General features: G+C 47.9%; 3 protein-coding genes across 7 annotated transcripts in view; all 3 read right to left on the reverse strand.

Moving 5' to 3' along the window:
* The window catches only part of LOC128412024 (zinc finger protein 420-like), a 278,283-nt gene that overhangs the window by 242,917 nt on the left and 17,210 nt on the right, over positions 1–18,156 (reverse strand). The gene's annotated exons all lie outside the window — the stretch shown is intronic.
* Positions 1–18,156, reverse strand: part of LOC128412027 (zinc finger protein 420-like) — a 180,203-nt gene that overhangs the window by 144,840 nt on the left and 17,207 nt on the right. Inside the window, exon 1 of one of the 5 annotated variants that reach the window (XM_053384811.1) lies at positions 14,103–14,267. The exons of 3 other annotated variants lie outside the window; for them this stretch is intronic. The gene's annotated coding sequence lies outside the window, so the exon portion shown is untranslated. Of the gene's footprint in view, positions 1–12,278; positions 12,411–14,102; positions 14,268–18,156 lie in introns of those variants that run through there. One more of the 5 variants, XM_053384813.1, reaches the window with a different exon arrangement.
* The window catches only part of LOC128412072 (zinc finger protein 501-like), a 32,387-nt gene continuing 17,176 nt past the window's right edge, over positions 2,946–18,156 (reverse strand). Inside the window, exon 7 of the mRNA XM_053384922.1 lies at positions 2,946–4,539. Coding sequence (XP_053240897.1) covers positions 3,004–4,539 — 1,536 coding nt within the window. The 3' untranslated portion in view covers positions 2,946–3,003. The remainder of the gene's footprint in view (positions 4,540–18,156) is intronic.

An 18,156-nucleotide genomic window follows, 5' to 3' on the forward strand; every position in this document is an offset into this window, starting at 1 on the left:
GACCGCTGTTGATCTCTGCGTGTTGCTCAGAGCCTTTGGAATGTGGCCTTTGAAGTCCGGAGGCCTGGCCGATAGCTGCGCAGCCGAAGCGGGCTGGACGCCAGGCTTTATCTGAGCAATAAATCTTCTTCATCCTCGCATAAATATCATAGAGGACTCTGTCAAAAGCCTTACTGAAATCGAGATGCACTATTTCCAAAGCAGTTCCCTGATCAACGAAGTTTTTAATCCATCCAAGAAAAGAAAAGGAGAGATTTCTCTAGCTTGTCTTGTTTTTGAGAAAGCCATGCTTTCATCCTGTATGTTTATATTGTATAAACTTCAGATGAAGGGCAACTAAATTTTAAAAGCACAAATGAGGATATTGACAAGCTAGAACTTGTGCAAAGGAAGGAGATTTATGTCTTTAATTTGGAAACCACATGACCCAGTGGTGCTGACTTGGATAAAATATTGGTGGAGGGCCAGGTAAGGCCCGCCTTGCACAATCCATCATATGATGCATGTGTGGGAATGTTCAGGGATGCAGGAAAGGATATGTTGTCTGAGTATATTCTTATCCAACTTGTGCTAACAACTTCCACAATATCAGCAGAGTAACATTCCCTTTTATTTTAAATTTGCAGCGTCTGCGTTTGCTCAGGCTCGCTAAAGCCTCTATAATAACTGTTCTGGTATTTTCCCCTTATTCCCTCATAAAATAGAAGAGACGACACAGTCTTTTACAAAAATATAAAAAGAGTTTACTCACATTCTGTTCACAATCAGATCCCAGAAGGCAGACTTAGCTTAATGAAGTAACATACACTTGGAGTCTATCTCTTAAGAAGACAGTCCCTTTTTCCTCTCTTGGCTGGAAGCCAAGAGGGCATCTCTGGCTTAGTAGATGTTGTGTCTTCGATGCATGTGGTGAAAGAGAGAGAGAGATGGCTGCCCTGCCCTGTGCTTTTGTCATTACCTGCACAGGTGAGGCCACAACCACCTCTAGTCACATGCAGAGGAAGTCTGTCCCAGCCCAGAAGGAAACAGGAAGTTTACCTGCTGGGTGGACAAACATCCCTCCCCATGTGTAAACATGTTCACTCCAGGAATGTTGTACTTGACTGCTCTTGTGTTTCACAGCATGCATGTCATTAGAATGGCAATGCCTATAATGGAAGCAACTTTTTAAAAAAGTAATATTTTGAGCCCGTAGTTCAATTTCCCAGCAGCTCCCCTTGCCCCAGAGACACTTCAATTCAATTCAATTCAAAATCCTTTATTAGGCATATCACACCTCACATTAACAAACAAACATCATATACAGACTGTATAAAATATGGGCTCAGCGAACACAATTTATCCCAGTCCTATTCTTAACTCCAAAAAATAAATCAATGTACATAAATAATATAATACAACACAGCAACATCACCTACCATTAAAACCACTAAGTCTCTTTATCATGGCCCATTCTTTCTTCATGGACAGCACTTAAAAATTCAGCCGCTATTAAAGTAATTTTGTCATCGCTGTCCGCCAGCAGGTCCTGAACAGTTGGTTGTGTAAAAAACTGTCCATTAAATTTTAGGGCCTCAAATAATTGTCTTCTGGCATAGCTGCCAAAATCACAGGAAAAGAATATATGCTCTAGAGTATCGGGTTCCTGTTTTCTGCATTTACAGAGACGCTCTGATTCTGGGATAGCTAAGTATCTTCCTCTCACTACCGCCGAGGGAAACATGTTAAATCTGGCCAACATAAACAGCCTACATGATTCATGTTTCTTCAGATTTGTCATGTATCCCTTTTGGAAATCTCTACACAAAGGGAGATTTAGGTGGATAGGAGAGCAGGTGCTGCGCTTTGCAACCTCAAGCATGGCGAGAACACTTTTTTCTGTGAGGGTCTTCCTGATAATTTCCCATATATCTTTGGGATCAGAGATTTCAAAATCAGTTAAAGTGAGCCCTATCGAATCCAGTTTTCTCCTACAAATCACTGATAGATTGTAGATTGCCCTATCACTTAAAAGATCGTAAAGTATAGTATTAGGGGATAGGGCTCTATAATGGAGGAAGATCCAATATTTCAAGGTCCTCAGCCATGCCCTTACTGATAAAGGCAGTATTCCCAGCCCAGAGACACTTCTAGCATTCCCAGCCCAGAGACACTTCTAGCATTCCATCTCCTCTACCTGTGGCATTGTTCAGCAGTGGGGAAAGTGACCTCTTCACACCGGATGTCCATTTGGTATGGCCCTTTCCAGGTTTGTCTTTCATTTGTTCTCCTATGTGTGTTGTCAGTAGAAGCCACAATTCTGTGGGTACTCTAGGTGGTGCAGAAAGCACCTAGAAGCTGACTAGAGGTTGAAGTGCCGATCAAACTTCAGTTTTGCGCTCTATTAATTCCAATTAGCAGTACTGGGGGTGGTTCACATTCTGGGGCAGTGCTTTTGTCCAGCAGAGGGTGTCACAGGGCCAGCCTACTTTCCCTTTAAAGCAAACTTGGGTCTCCAGCTGTTTTTGGACTAGAACTCCCATCATCCCTAGCTAGCAGGACCAGTGGGAAGGGATGATGGGAACTGTAGTCCAGGAGCTGCTGGGGACCCAAGTGTGGGAAAGCCTGCTTCAAAGCAACTTTTCTATTTTGCCCGCAAAGATGGGACCCGTCCATGTTTGTATCTTCTTGTATTTTGTTTTCTTCATGACCTTTGTGCGTTTATTTTTTTTATTTTTTAAGAGGGTAAATTGAAAGAGAAATTGTATGGCAAGTTGCAGAAGCATAAAAGGTTGTGTTTGAAAAAAACACACCAAAAACTGGGGGGTGGCATCCTTAAATATTTTATTGGGGGTGGGGCAAAGACCACTAGGCCTTTAAGAGATGGCACCTATTCCCTACACCCACAGGTCTCAGGACAGTTACAACATTTTAAAAAACGATTTAAAAAAACCACATATTAAAAGGGCATTAGATGTGAATTAGCCAAAAGCCTGGTTAAAAAGGTGCGGATTCGCCTGGCTCCTAAAGCTGTATAATGGTTTTTCTGACCATTGTATGCATTCTTTGATGGGAAGTGAGATGGGAACTCTGACTGAAGCTCTTTCCACATTCCACACACTGATAGGGTTTCTCCCCTGTATGAATTCTTTGATGGGAAGTGAGATTGTGGCTGTGAGTGAAGCTCTTTCCACATTCCACGCACTGATAGGGTTTCTCCCCTGTATGAATTCTCTGATGCTTAGTGAGATTGGAACTCTTCCTGAAGTTCTTTCCACATTCCACACACTGATAGGGTTTCTCCCCTGTATGAATTATTTGATGGAAAGTGAGAGAGGAGCTCTGACTGAAGCTCTTTCCACATTCCACACACTGATAGGGTTTCTCCCCTGTATGAATTCTTTGATGGAAAGTAAGATTGGCACTCTGACTGAAGCTCTTTCCACATTCCACACACTGATAGGGTTTCTCCCCTGTATGAATTCTTTGATGGCAAGTGAGATTGTGGCTGTGAGTGAAGCTCTTTCCACATTCCACACACTGATAGGGTTTCTCCCCTGTATGAATTCTGCGATGGGAAGTGAGAGAGGAGCTACATGTGTAGGTCTTTCCACATTCCACACACTGATAGGGTTTCTCCCCTGTATGAATTCTGCGATGGGAAGTGAGACTGTGGCTGTGAGAGAAGGTTTTTCCACATTCCACACACTGATAGGGTTTCTCCCCTGTATGAATTCTTTGATGGGAAGTAAGGGAGGAGCTCTTCCTGAAGCTCTTTCCACATTCCACACACTGATAGGGTTTCTCCCCTGTATGAATTCTTTGATGGAAAGTGAGACTGTGGTTGTGAGTGAATCTCTTTCCACATTCCACGCACTGATAGGGTTTCTCCCCTGTATGAATTATTTGATGGGAAGCAAGGAAGGAGCTCTTCCTGAAGTTCTTTCCACATTCCACACACTGATAGGGTTTCTCCCCTGTATGAATTCTTTGATGGGAAGTGAGAGAGGAGCTTTCAGTGAAGCTCTTTCCACATTCCACACACTGATAGGGTTTCTCCCCTGTATGAATTCTCTGATGCTTAGTGAGATGGGAACTCTTCCTGAAGTTCTTTCCACATTCCACACACTGATAGGGTTTCTCCCCTGTATGAATTATTTGATGGAAAGTGAGAGAGGAGCTTTCAGTGAAGCTCTTTCCACATTTGACACACTGATAGGGTTTCTCCCCTGTATGAATTCTCTGATGCTTAGTGAGATTGGCACTCTGACTGAAGCTCTTTCCACATTCCACACACTGATAGGGTTTCTCCCCTGTATGAATTCTCTGATGCTTAGTGTGATTGGCACTCTGACTGAAGCTCTTTCCACATTCCACACACTGATAGGGTTTTTCCCCTGTATGAATTCTTTGATGGGAAGTGAGATGGGAGCTATTCCTGAAGCTCTTTCCACATTCCACGCACTTATAGGGTTTCTCCCCTGTATGAATTCTGCGATGGGAAGTGAGATCGGAGCTCTTCCTGAAGCTTTTTCCACATTCCATGCACTGATAGAGTTTCTTTCCAATGAGACTTTGTTGATGGGAAGTGGAATGGGATCTCTGACTGCAACTTTCTCCACACTCCAAATTTTTACGTGGCTTCTCCTCCCTGGGGATTTTATCGTGGTCACTTTTGCTCTCAATTTCCAATTCATCAGAATCTGCAATGGAGACAAAAAGAGATTAGAGCCTCAGGAAGAAATGGAGAAGAAATGAAACGAGTTGAGTGTGTGTTCATTACCTGTGTTGTTTGTCATTTTAACCAACAAATTTATTATTAGATTCTGAAGAGTTGTTGAATGTTGTTTTGTCTGATATATAGTAGTGGTCAAAATTGTGGAAGGTTGAAGCTGACACTGAAGATGGCGTGGAAAGTTCACACCAGCCCAATCGTGGTAGAAAAAGGAATATTTTGAAGAAGATTGTTCAAAGAAAAAACTGTAAGTTACTGTTTATTGTGGGGGTGTTAGGTTCCCAGGTTTTATAGGGGGCACTGTTGAACTCTGTGAAAATATATGAGGTTGGTCCATAGATGTATTTTTTGAATTTCCAGGCAGATAGGACGATCCCACAGGGAGCCTTACCAAGAGAGGCCAATATCCCACAATTCTCCTCCATGACGTCCTTATGCAGAGCTCTCTGGTCAGGATCCAGCAACGCCCACTCCTCGTCCGTGAAACAAACAGCGACATCTTCAAAGCACACTGGACCCTAAAAGAAAAAGGGAAATGTCCTCCTCTGAGACAGCAGAAATATGATCTGCTACACAATCCTCTGTTGTTTCCTTCCTGTTAATTATTATTATTATTATTATTATTATTATTATTATTATTATTAATGTATACCCCGCCCATCCGGCCAGCCAAACATCCCTAGGAACTATCGCCCCATCAGTTTATTATCTATTCCGGGGAAAATATTTGCCGCTGTATTACTGGAAGAACTTCTTTCATGGGTCCAGGAGAGGAACATTCTACCGCTAGAACAGATTGGCTTCCGAAAGTCAGCATCAACCATGGACCACTGTCTAACTCTTTATCACCTTGCCAGTAAATACACTGCACCAAGGCAAGGCCACCTATTTGCCGCTTTCATGGACCTGGAGGCCGCCTTTGATTCCATTCCTAGGCAGAGATTATGGTCCAAACTTGCCCATCTGGGAATTGATCTGCACCTCCTCTCCCTAATTATTTCCCTTTATTCAAACACCACAGCTTGCGTCCGAAGTGGTCCCAACGGCTCCCTTACCACTCCATTCCCAACGGCCAAGGGCGTCCGACAAGGTTGTCTCTTGGCCCCTTTACTGTTTAATCTCTATCTTCATGATGCAATTTCCCCTTTGAAGCTAGCAACTAAGTATCCTCCTCACTTAGCAGGTCACCCCGTTGCTTCCCTTTTCTATGCAGATGATGCCGTCATCTTATCCAGAACAGCTGCGGACCTAGCAAATGCAGTTAATGCATTTATCGCCTATTGTAAGGCGGAAGCTCTTAATATTAATTATAAAATATCGAAAGTCCTTCACTTCACTCGTTCCCGCAAACTCAAGCTGGAGCCGCTTAAGATCACAGGTGGCTACTTAGATAAGGTAAAAGCCTTTAAATATCTAGGCTTAATATTCACTTATAATCTCTCCTGGACCACCCATCTACAATCTGCCTTTTTCGCCGCAACCACGACCTCCAATGCCATTGTCCGATTTTACCACCAGAAGGGCGGCAAACACCTTCCAGCAGCAATTCAAATATTTAATGCCAAAGTTGTTCCTAAATTATTATATGGCTGTGAAGTATGGACTACAGCAATATCAGGTAACTTGGATCGCCCACTTCATATGTTTCTGAGATCTCTTTCCGGTGTCCCGAGATGCGTCTCAGGTGCAGCCCTACGACTTGAGTTCGCCCAGCCCTCAATTGTAAAACGAGCATGGTGTCGAGCCATTTCCTATAGCTCCCACCTACTAGCATCGGACGCTCGAATTAGAGGTGGTTTTTCCAATCTGATCCTAAGAGATATTCATAATTCCCCTTGGAAAACTACAATTAACCTCAAACTCCGCTCTCTTTTCAATCTGAATTGCAAAACTGTTCTTAACTTAGAGTGTATCAGTCCGGCGGCCCTACCTTCAATTAAAAAGAAGCTACAGCAACTTGACTTCTCTAACACAGCTGCCGATGCAAGAGGGCCGTGTTCAGGCCTAGCCCTAGCTATTCCTCCCCCTGAAGGAATCCCTCTATACTGCTTCACAATTTCTTCGGAGGCTAAGCGAAGGGCCTTTACCTGTGCCCGTCTCAACTGTTTTCCTACAGCAGTTCTGTCGGGTCGTTATTCCAGAGTCCCCATCGCAAACAGAACATGCACCTGTAATGACATGGTTCTGGAGACTATGGAACATGTAATGCTCTTCTGTCCCAACTGGACAGATGAAAGATCTCGGTTTTTAACTCCTCTCATGAACAAGCTTCATCTCCCAATCCAGCCCTGGATAGTGTCCCTTTTTTTTGCAGGATTCTGATTGTTGGATTACCGAGATGACAGCTAACTTCCTGCTCAGTGTGATGAAGAGGAAAGCGGCACTAACTTCTTTTTTAACACCACAGCTGCAGTCGATACGCTGCACAATCGAACGCAGTTCCAAGTAGCTTTATTGTACAAGGACAATGGAGCTAGGACAAATCTGAGGAGCTGAAGGACCCCTTTAACGATCTTCCTCCAGCCTCAGCAGTTTTTTTTGTCTTTTTGTTTTTGTACTATCGGTCACTCGATGTTTTAAATCCCATGTTGCTTCTGTTATCTCTCTCTTTCTCCCCCCCCCCTTTAAGTATTTGCCCAGGACGATATTCACCTTTACCTCCCCACCCCCATTTTATGTTGTTATTTCTATGTATATCATGCTATGGCCACACGGCTAATGCAATAAATCTTGTTATTTATACCCCGCCCATCTGGCTGGGTTTTCCCAGCCACTCTGGGCGGCTTCCAAAAAACACTAAAATACAATAATCTCTTAAACATTAAAAGTGTCCCTAAACAGGGCTGCCTTTAGATGTCTTCTAAAAGTTTGGTAGTTATTTTTCTCTTTGACATCTGGTGGGAGGGCGTTCCACAGAGTGGGTGCCACTACCGAGAAGGCCCTCTGCCTGCTTCCCTGTAACTTGGCTTCTCGCAGCAAGGGAACCGCCAGAAGGCCCTCAACACTGGATCTCACTGTCTGGGAAGAACGATGGAGGTGGAGACGCTCCTTCAGGTATACTGGACCGAGGCCATTTAGGGCTTTCAAGGTCAGCAGAAACACTTTGAATTGTGCTCAGAAACGTTCTGGGAGCCAGTGTAGGTCTTTCAAGAACGGAGTTATATGGTCTTGGCGGCCGCTCCCAGTCACCAGTCTATTGCAGATGCAATAGAGGCGGCGAAGAAAGTCTTCTTTGCCATTGCTACCGCCACTTGGTAGGCTTGACATTGAGCTTTAACTCGTGTCCGGTTAGCTTCAGAATGAGTTATCCATCACCGGCGCTCTAGCCGTCTCAGCGATTGTTTCATTGCCCTCAGATCTGTGGAAAACCACAGGGCTGTCCGGGCTCCATGCAATCGAAGAGGGCGCTTCGGAGCCAAAGAGTCAATAGCCCTGGTTAACTCCACATTCCAGCGGGCCACCAGGGAATCAGCTGAAAGGCCATCAACATGTGATAAAGCATCCCCTACCACTCTCTGGAAACCATTTGGAGCCATTAAGTGGCGGGGGCGGACCATCTGAATCGGTCCCACCTCCATGCAGAGGGGAAGGGTCACAGAGAAGTCCAGTTGCTCTAGGAAGTGATCCGACCATGGCACTGCAACCCCCCCTCCTCGCCAACAAGACCTGGGTTGCTGTGCGTAAGAGAAACCTGGTGGACAAGCAGCGGCAAGGACAGGCCCATCTGCTTCATCCAACCAAGTCTCTGTTACACATGCCAGGTCAAATCCTCCATCCATGATCAAGTCATGGATGGCAGTGGTTTTATGAATCATTGACCTGGCATTGCAGAGCAGCACCTTCAGGTCATGTGGGTATCCCTTGCTAATTCTAGTATCCGTCCAGTCAGGACCAGACCCGGAGGCAGGGATAGTCCTCCAACAACGACTAAACCTGCCTCCTCTGTAATGACGTGGTCTGGTCTTAGCGTAACTCCTCCTCCTACCCGTGATCACTGAGATCGGTTGTCCCAGTGCATCCCCCCCATGGAACATGCCCCAGCTATTTTGTGGGCTGGGACCCACTCCCCGGCAGCCCTGACCCCTCCCCTTAAGAACAAAATAAAACCCTTAAAAAAAAGAAAGAACAATACAAACAAAAAACTGTAAAAATTACAAACACATTAAAATCAAACAAATTCCCAAACCCAACCAAACATCCATCCCACCCCCCACAAAAAAAGTAATCAAAGGGGAAAAAAGAAAATTTTTAAAAGAACATTGCGCCGCTCCGAGTCCTCCTGGCCAGCAGCAGCAGCAACAACTGTCCTTATGAGGCTTCAGGCCCCGCCCTGGGCCAGGTGGTGAGTGGCAGGAGCAGGGCCCTCGGGCACTCACGCAGGGGAGTTGTTTCAATAGGATTGCTTTGCTGCACATTTTATTTATGGATGCTTATTTTATTCTAAGTTTTAATTATGGGTATTCGTTTTTGTGCAAATAGGTTGTACTCCACCTTGTGTTATTCAAGTCATTCTGCCTAGGCAAGCATTCCAGTTTCCCCAATGGAAGGATCCACTTTCTCCTCTCCTCCTGAGCTGTTCCCTCCTAAGAACTAGAGCCAAATTCGAGGGGTTCATGGGGGCATGGAGAAGGGGAGGAAGTGGAGGCAGGCCCCATTTTGCAGCCAATGGGGCTGGTTAGGTGAATCCAGGCCGCTATTTGTTCTCATTTGTCCACTGCTTAGAAAACTATTTTTGCATTCAGTTATCAATCTAGAAATGAAATAAGCCTGTTTTGGATGGCCATCTGTCTTGGATGATCTAGCAGAGATTCCTGCATTGCAGGGGGTCTCCTGGCTCTGAGAGACAAGCAGGGAGGGTGGCTTCTGGCAAAAGGAGAGGGAGCCACCGGTGGCTGCTCCTTCTCCTGACTCACTTTAGCTTCTCAACCTTCCTCTCCCACTTGCCTCCTTCCTCTTCTGCCTATGATTCTGCACTGCATTCTGCCACAGAGTCTCCCAGCTCACTAAGCCCTGTAACCCCTTCAGCTTCTGACACTTCGTCTTCCCAGGCTTCTCCCTCTTCTCCCTCTGACCGCCCATCCTTCCTCCACTTCACTTCTTGGGCTCTGGGCCGTCTTCCCTTCCTGGTTCCCCGGCTGCTTCCTCCCACCATTCCTCTGTGCCCAACCAGTCCATGATATTGCTCCATCCCTCGGCCTCTGTCCCCACAAGGCAGCTTCCCCTGACCTGATCTGGTTCCACAGCCGCTGCTTCCCTTCTGCCCCCATGAAAAGGCGGATCAGGAGGTCTTGCTGGCATCCTTCTGCCACCTGTAAAGGAAAAAAGGTAAGCAGGACGCCAGAAGTGCCTGCTTCTCTCACAGGTGAAACAGGGCATCTCTAACTGCAGATGGGCCTTTAGAAATCCTTACCTGCTGAGAGCATTTATAGACGTTTGTGCGCATTTCATATGTTTGTTTGTGCAGAACTACATCTCCCCTCCTCTGGACCCTTGTTCCCAACGGTCTCCCACCAAAACAAGATGAAAAGAACCCTCAGATGAGTTGGGAAACCAACAGAATGAGACCAGTGGAGAAAAACCACCTTCCTCCTTACCCAGTGGCCTCTCTCTGGTGTCCAACGGAGGCCTCTCTGCCTCACAGGAATCCAGGTCCATTTCTGCAAAGAGATCCTTTCCCTGAAAAAGAAACAAGGATTCAAAACAGAGAATGGTGAGAAATACTAGAAAGAGAATGACAAAGACTTGAAGGGTGCTAGATCTCATTCCATGGATTCTTTCCCAGAAAAAGGATGGGCCATCAGCAGACCATTATGGGATGTTCTCCGTCCTGTTTAGAGCCCCTTGGGAGTATCCAGAGGAAAGTCTCTCTCACCTGCTTTCTCTCCTCTGCCTGACTCAGGAGGAAACCTTCGGCCAGGGCCACCGCCTGGGAACTGGTCTCCGCTCCACAGTCCCTCACCCAGCTCTCCATCTCCAGGGGAAGGACAGCCAGGAACTGCTCCAAGATCACCAGGTCCAGCATCTCAGCTTTCGTGTGCCTTTCTGGCTTCAGCCACTGATGGTCAAGGTGGTGGAGTCGGCTGCAAACCTCTCGGGGTCCTTTGGCCTCCTGGCAGCAGAACTGCCTCAACTGCTGGCTCTGCACCTCTGAGCAGAGGGTGTCCTCCTCACCCAGGATCTTCTGCACAGTGTTTTCCCATAACCCCCCACTGCTCCCAGTTTCGTTGGCATGGCCTCTTCCAGGGCCAGCTGAGTCTCGCACATCCATCTGTGCTCTCAGGAATCCTCTGAGAGATCAGAAGGAACCCTTTGGTCTTCTGCCAAGTTCTGTCCGTCTAAATGAGAAGCTCTAGCAAATCCTACAAAGCAAATACATTGTTCTGTTACAGAATTTGTATGACAGGGGAAAAAATGGTTCCCCGAGCAAGCATGGATGAGTCTTGCTGGGACCAGGGCTGGACTTTACCGCATCCCAGACCATGAGATATCTTTTTGAAAAGAAAGAGCAGGAGGAGGAGAAGAAATAAGTCTCTAGCCTTCTAGCAATGCAGAATGTGGAGGCAACTGAAGGGATTTCTGTGAGATTAATCAACCTGGTTTCTGCTGCCTTCTAGATAATGCCTGAAGTCAGAAGTGACTGACAAGGGAGTCATTTGTATCTTGTGGAAAATGGATGCTTGGCTCTAGTGAGGGTCCTCACTCGGGGGTCCTCAGGAGTTGCTCCTCACCCCCACCCCCACCCCACCTCCACTCCCTGCTTCTGTCTCCTTTTCTGCAAACTCTGCCGCTGTCCAGACAGATTCGTGGGGTGAGGTCTCTTTTTCTCTCTTCTGAGGGCCAGGAATGTACCTGGCCAACCCCCAGAGGGCCAAGTGGGCGGGGCCAAAGACATCTCCCTTGATTTTTTGATTTTTTTGTTGTTCTGTTAGATAGCTTAACACAAACTGGTTTGCAATGCAGCAGCCAGACTATGGCCTGGGATCCCTCTCTTTATTCCTGGTCTCTCTTTCCTACTTTTCCTTCCTTCCTCCCCGCTGTTCTTTATTGGGGGGGGGGGGCTAGTCCACCTCCTCCTCCAGCTTAGCAAAACCATTTGCACATGTTTCCTCTGTTGTGCAATGAGGCTGAGCGATGTCACACAGAGTTAAAGTCCCAGGGACTCCTTTCTTTAAAGAAGGGAGATTTCGTGGGAGTCAGGGATCCTCTGATCTCCAGGAAGGAGAGCGTGGCAGACCTGGCCCCTCCCTGGCAGGACCCTCTCCTCCCTGATTTGGGGTCCCCCCCTGCAGGAGCAGATCAGGCCCCCCAGGCACCCTCTCCTGCTGCAGCCCTGGGACCCCCACCGTCTCCCCACTGCACCCTCTGGGGGGAGAGAGAGGAGACTCACCCATAGCTGGCAACCTTCCTTTTTTTTCTTTGTGGGAAATTCCCTTATTGCAGCGCCGTTTCCCGCTGCTTCCTGCTGCTATCCCGGATTGGTAGATAGGTGAGGCTGCTGATCCCTTATTTTCGAGGCTGCTGATCCCTTATTTTCAAATCTGAAAGTTGACAGCTATGGACTCACCAGATCCCAGGAGGGGGCTGCGATTCGGCCCTTGCAGGAGAGACACCAAAGCAACACCCCCCCTTCCTTGCAGGAAAGGACTGGGGAGGGAGGGGCCTTGGCTCTGGAGGACCTGGCCCCCCCTTGCTTCATGGCCTCTCTAGGAAGGCAGCTCACTTCCCTTTAACCCTTGCCAAGCCGAGTCCTCCCTCGCTCAGCCCTCTCTCGCTTGGCAGATCCTCAGATTCTTATTATTTTTTATGCATTTAGGGGGGCAACTGCTCCCCCGGCTACGCCAATGCCCAGATATCCTTTTGGGGGTGAGGCTCTTGGCTGGACTCTGAGCATCTCCCTCCCTTGGCCAGAAACCAGAGGAAGAGCTTGCAGGGGAAAGGGCTTTGCAGGAGGCAAGGAAGCTCCTCCTAGAATTCAGGAGTGGAGAGATAGGAGGGGATCCCAGGGTCATCTAGTCCAACCCGAAGCAAGAGGGGGCCGGGTCTAGTTCTCTAAGCAGGCAGCCCTGTTGAGGGAAGCTTTTAATGTTTAATAGGTTATTGTATTTTAGTGTTTTATTGCAAGCTGCCCAGAGTGGCTGGGGAAACCCAGCCAGATGTGCAGGGTATAAATAATAAATTATTATTATTATAATTATTATTACAACCCCCAGCAATGCAGGAATCTCAGCTAAAGCATCCATGGCAGATGGCCGTCCGATCTCTGCTTAGAAACCTCCAAGGAAGGAGAGTCCACCACTTCCCAAGGGAGACCTTTCTCCTGCCAAAATGAGTAATAATGAGTAATAAATTAAATGAGTAAATGAGTAATAATTTCTTATGCATGCTTTTCATACTAATATACAAAAGTATGCCATTTCCCTTTCCAGAAATGCTTAATTCCTAATTTAATGGACTGAAAATGGATGGTTGTTGTTATGATGTTTAGGGAAGCTTTTAATATTTGATGGACTATTGTATTTTAATATTTTGTTGGAAGCCGCCCAGAGTGGCTGGGAAACCCAGCCAGATGGGTGGGGTATAAATTTATTTTTATTTTTATTAAAATTGATCAGGTGAGTTTTATCCTTTCGAAAGAGGAAGGTGGAATCTCCATGGCTGCTGATAACATAACGTTGAAAGACTAGGGAAATACGGGGAGTCCTAGAGTATCTGCTTGGAATGCAGAATGTCCCCATCAGTGTAGACCAGGGGTCCTCAAACTATGTTCCCTGGCCTGAATCCAGCCCGTCAGGGTCGTGAATCTGGCCTGCACGGTCATTTCAGAACCCGCCAAGTGTCTGAGGCTGAAAGCATCTCGCCGCCCGCTCAGTCAGTCCCTGGGAGGTAAACGCCACAGGCGTGGTGGCGGCTCTACCAATGAAAGGCCAGGTGAGCGACGTCACACAGTTAAAGTCCCTGGGGCTCCTTTGTTCAAAGAAGGGAGATTTCGGGGGAGTCAGTTTTTTCCGAAAGACTAAATGAGTTTGGGACCCTCTGATCTGCAGGAAGGGGAGCGTGGCAGCCCTGGCCCCTCCCTGGCAGGACCCTCTCCTCCCTGACTTGGGGTCCCCCCCCCTCTTCCCGGCACGCGCTCTCTCCTTCCCTGACCTTCCTCCTGGGGAGTCTGGCAAAAAGCTCTGGCTCTCAGCCCCGGGGCTCCTTCCTCCTCTGGGTAGCAGGAGCATATGGGGGGGTCTTTGCGCCCCTGACCCTCTCCTCCCTGACTTGCCCCCCCCCGCAGGAGCAGATCAGGCCCCCCAGGCCCCCTCCCCTGCTGCAGCCCTGGGACCCCCACCAGATCCCAGAGAGAGAGGAGACTCACCAGATCCCAGAGAGAGGGGAGACTCACCAGATCCCAGGAGGGGGCAGCGAGGCAGCCCTTGCAGGAGAGACACCCAAGCAGGGAAGGACTGGGGAGGGAGGGGCCTTGGCTCTGGAGGACCTGCCCCCCCCCCGCTTCCTGTCCTCTCTAGGAAGGCAGCTCGGTTCCCTTTAACCCTTGCAGTGCCGAGTCCCCCCAGCTCAGACCTGACCGACACGCTGCGCCCCTGAACAGATCCCGGCTCGCGAAGGGTCTCTCAATCCGGCTTGAATTTCTGGAGCGCAGAAAGGGGGGGGGAGTGGAGGTCCAGAGACGGGGAGCAACTGGGGCGGAGCCTGGAGCCTGTGCAACTGCCTCCCCCCCCCATCCGCTCCCTCCCCCCTCCACTTTCCCTCCTTGTGCTGGACCAGAGCAGCTTCTCTTCCGGGGCCCCCCCTCTCCCCCCCCCCACCCATAGCTTGAGTGACATATTTAGGGAACCGATTTTGCGGGGGGGGCGCCTATGCCCGGGGGGGGGGGGGAGACGTCCTTGCCACTTTCTTGCTAGATACGGCCCTGATCCCTGGGTCATCCAGTCCAACCCCAGCAATGCAGGAATCTCAGCTGAAGCATCCATGGCAGATGGCCGTCCGATCTCTGCTCAGAAACCTCCAAGGAAGGAGAGTCCACCGCCTCCCAAGGGAGACCTTTCCCTGCCCAACTGCTCTTAGATGTCCCTCAAGGCAGCGGGTCCTGAGTTCTAGCCCTGCTGAAACAATCGCACTGGCTGCCAAGGAGGAACCCAGCAAAGTTCAAAATAAATAAATCCTATTCTCATCATAAATGAGTAATACTTTCTTATGCACGCTTATGCACGCAACAAAAGTATGCCATTTCCCTTTCCAGAAATGCTCAATTGCTAATTCAATGGACTGAAAATGGATGGTTGTTGTTATGATGTTTAGGGAAGCTTTTAATATTTGATGGACTATTGCATTTTAATATTTTGTTGGAAGCCGCCCAGAGTGGCTGGGGAACCCAGCCAGATGGGTGGGGTATAAATTATTATTATTATTATTATTATTATTATTATTATTAATCAGGTGAGTGTTCTCCTTTCAAAAGAGGCAGGTGGAATCTCCACGGTTGCTAATAGTATAACGTTGAAAGTGCAGGGAAATATGGGGAGCCCTAGAGTATCTGTTTGGCATGCAGAATGTCCCAGGTTCAGCCCCTGACATCTCCTGCCAGGGCTGGACAAAATCCCTGCCAGAAACTCTGGGGAGCTGCTGCCAGTCAGTGTGGACCAGGGGTCCTCAAACTATGTCCCGCGGGCCGAATCCAGCCCTCCAGGGTCGTGAATCTGGCCTGCACGACCATTTCAGAACCTGCCAAGTGTTCGAGGCTGAAAGCATCACGCCACCCGCTCAGTCACTCCCTGCACCGTGCTGAGGTATAACACCGGTCTTGAAAGACCTACATTGGCTCCCACTACGTTTCCGAGCACAATTCAAAGTGTTGGTGCTGACCTTTAAAGCCCTAAACGGCCTCGGCCCAGCATACCCGAAAGAGCGTCTCCACCCCCATTGTTCTGCCCGGACGCTGAGGTCCAGCTCCAAGGGCCTTTAGGCGGTTCCCTCATTGCGAGAAGCAAAGCTACAGGGAACCAGGCAGAGGGCCTTCTCGGTAGTGGCCCCCGCCCTGTGGAACGCCCTCCCATCAGATGTCAAAGCGATAAACAACTACCTGACATTCAGAAGACATCTTAAGGCAGCCCTGTTCAGGGAAGTTTTTAATGTGTGACATTTTTGTGTATTTTTGGTTGCTGTGGAAGCCGCTTAGAGTGGCTGGGGAAACCCAGCCAGATGGGCGGGGTGTTGGGATACTGCCAGGGAGATAAAGTCCATCTGAGCCCCCAAGCTCGTTGCCGGACGATCCATCGACCTCCCGTAGTCAGGCAATATCAGCAATTCAGCGACACTAAGCCTCAGGCTTAGTGCACACTCTAACAGCAGAATTCACACAGCAAAAAGTTGCACAAGCATGAGAGCAGAACATGCATATTTACAGATTTATTCAGCGTTGGTCAGAACAAAGAAAACATGACCGTCTGCTCCGACTGCTCAGGCAAAAACAGCAGAAAACGAAAGGAACATACAACAGAAACATCCTGTGAGACAGGAAATTACGCAGGCTGTTATACAAACATCCTGCTCCCTTTTAAGGTGGAACGGAAATATCCTAACATCCTCCCCCTTTCCGTGTAACCTGTAGTACCTGTGGTTCAACCCAATTGCAACCTTTGTGCGTAAACCTTCAGTTGTTCTCTGTTAACAACCTTAGACAACAGATCAGCAGGAATTTCATTTCCTGGCATGTAGGACACCTGAATGAGTCCTTTCTGAATACACTCTCTTGCACGATGTAGCTTAATCTGCAAGTACTTGGTCCTTTGCTTGCAACTCTCCGAGTTCAGCAAGGCCAAACAAGATCTATTGTCTTGATACACTTGTATAGGACATTTCACAGAAACCCCAATGTCCTTAAACAGTTGCATCAACCATTCACAATCCATGAGTGAAAATGACAGAGCATTGAGTTCTGCTTCACAGGAACTTAGGCTAACTGTTGTCTGCTTTTTGCACAACCAGTCAAACAGGCAGTGGTTGTACATGTAGCATACTCCAGAAGTGCTTGTACCATCCGTGGTGTCACTTCCAAAACTTGCATCTGCAAAGATTTCAAGACCTCCAGTCTTCTGACTGGTGAACCTCAGTCTGTAGTGCATAGTCCCTTTCAAATAGCGGGCTATGCGCTTCAGAGCTTTCCAATCCTGAACAGTAGGATTGTTTGCATGTCTGCTAAGCAGGTTAGTGCTTACAGCAATGTCAGGTCTCGAACATCTAGCAATGAAATTCAACTTGCCTAGAATGCATCTGTACAGCGTTGTGTCAGAAAACGCTTCAGCAGTACTATCTACCTGGTAACCTGTCACCATCGGTGTGTCTGCTGGGTTTGCATCAACCAAATTCAACCTGGTTAATACATCAGCAATTTTCTGTGTTTGGTGTACCAGAAAATTACCTGCTTGGTCCCTCTCCACCTGCAGAGAAAGATAGTTGGATACCTCACCAAGATCCTTCATGTCAAAGTGCTCCTTCAGCTGAGCTAGGGTGCTTTGGTAAAAAGCCTGATTCTTCCAAAACATCAGAAGATCATCAACAAAACATAAACAATACAGTTTGTTTTGCCCCTCCTCCTTGACAAACACACATGGATCAGCTTTGCCCTGGTGAAAACCTAGAGAAAGCAACGTTTCAGTGAGTTTTGTGTTCCAACACCTGGCACTCTGCTTGAGACCATATAAGGATTTCCACAGTTTACAGACCATTCCCTTCTGTATCTGCATCCCGTCAGGTGGAAGCATGTACAGCTCCTCCCCCAAAATCCCGTACAAAAAAGCTGTATTTATGTCATGATGGGAAACATGCAGTTTCTCCTCCGCAGCGATCTTGAGCATCAGCCGAATGCTCTCATATTTGACCGTGGGTGAGTAGGTCTCGTGGTAATCCTGCCCTGGTACCTGTGAAAAACCTCTGGCAACCAATCTGACTTTGTGTCTGACAACCTTGCCATTCTGGTCTGTCTTGGCCTTGAAGACCCATTTGCTGCCAACCAGTCTCATCCCTGGGACTACCGGTACCAGCTCCCAAGTTTGGTTCCTGTTCAAGGAATCAACTTCATCCTTCATGGCATTAAGCCAAGGCTCAGCATCTTTAGAGGTTAACTCCTGGACCTCTTTGAAGCTTGAAGGTTCCCACACCTTCTCTGAGCTACTAAGAACAGCAGTTGCCGTCTTAGCAAACTCATCAGCAAATCTCTTTGGAGGTTTGCCTTTGGTCGCCCTTTCAGACCTGCGAACCAGACGCAAGTCTTCTGGACTCATCTCCTCTTTCTTAGGAGAAAAGTGACCAATGGTGAACAGTGGTTCTTCCAGTTCATTGTCAGACTCATCAGATGGTCTGACTGAGGCCTTTGCGCTCTTGTAGTCTGCTGTGTCATCACTGTCACTGACACCAGCAGCAGCGCCGCCCACTGAACT

This window comes from Podarcis raffonei, chromosome 4 (assembly GCF_027172205.1).
Source record: "Podarcis raffonei isolate rPodRaf1 chromosome 4, rPodRaf1.pri, whole genome shotgun sequence".
Lineage (NCBI taxonomy): Eukaryota > Metazoa > Chordata > Lepidosauria > Squamata > Lacertidae > Podarcis > Podarcis raffonei.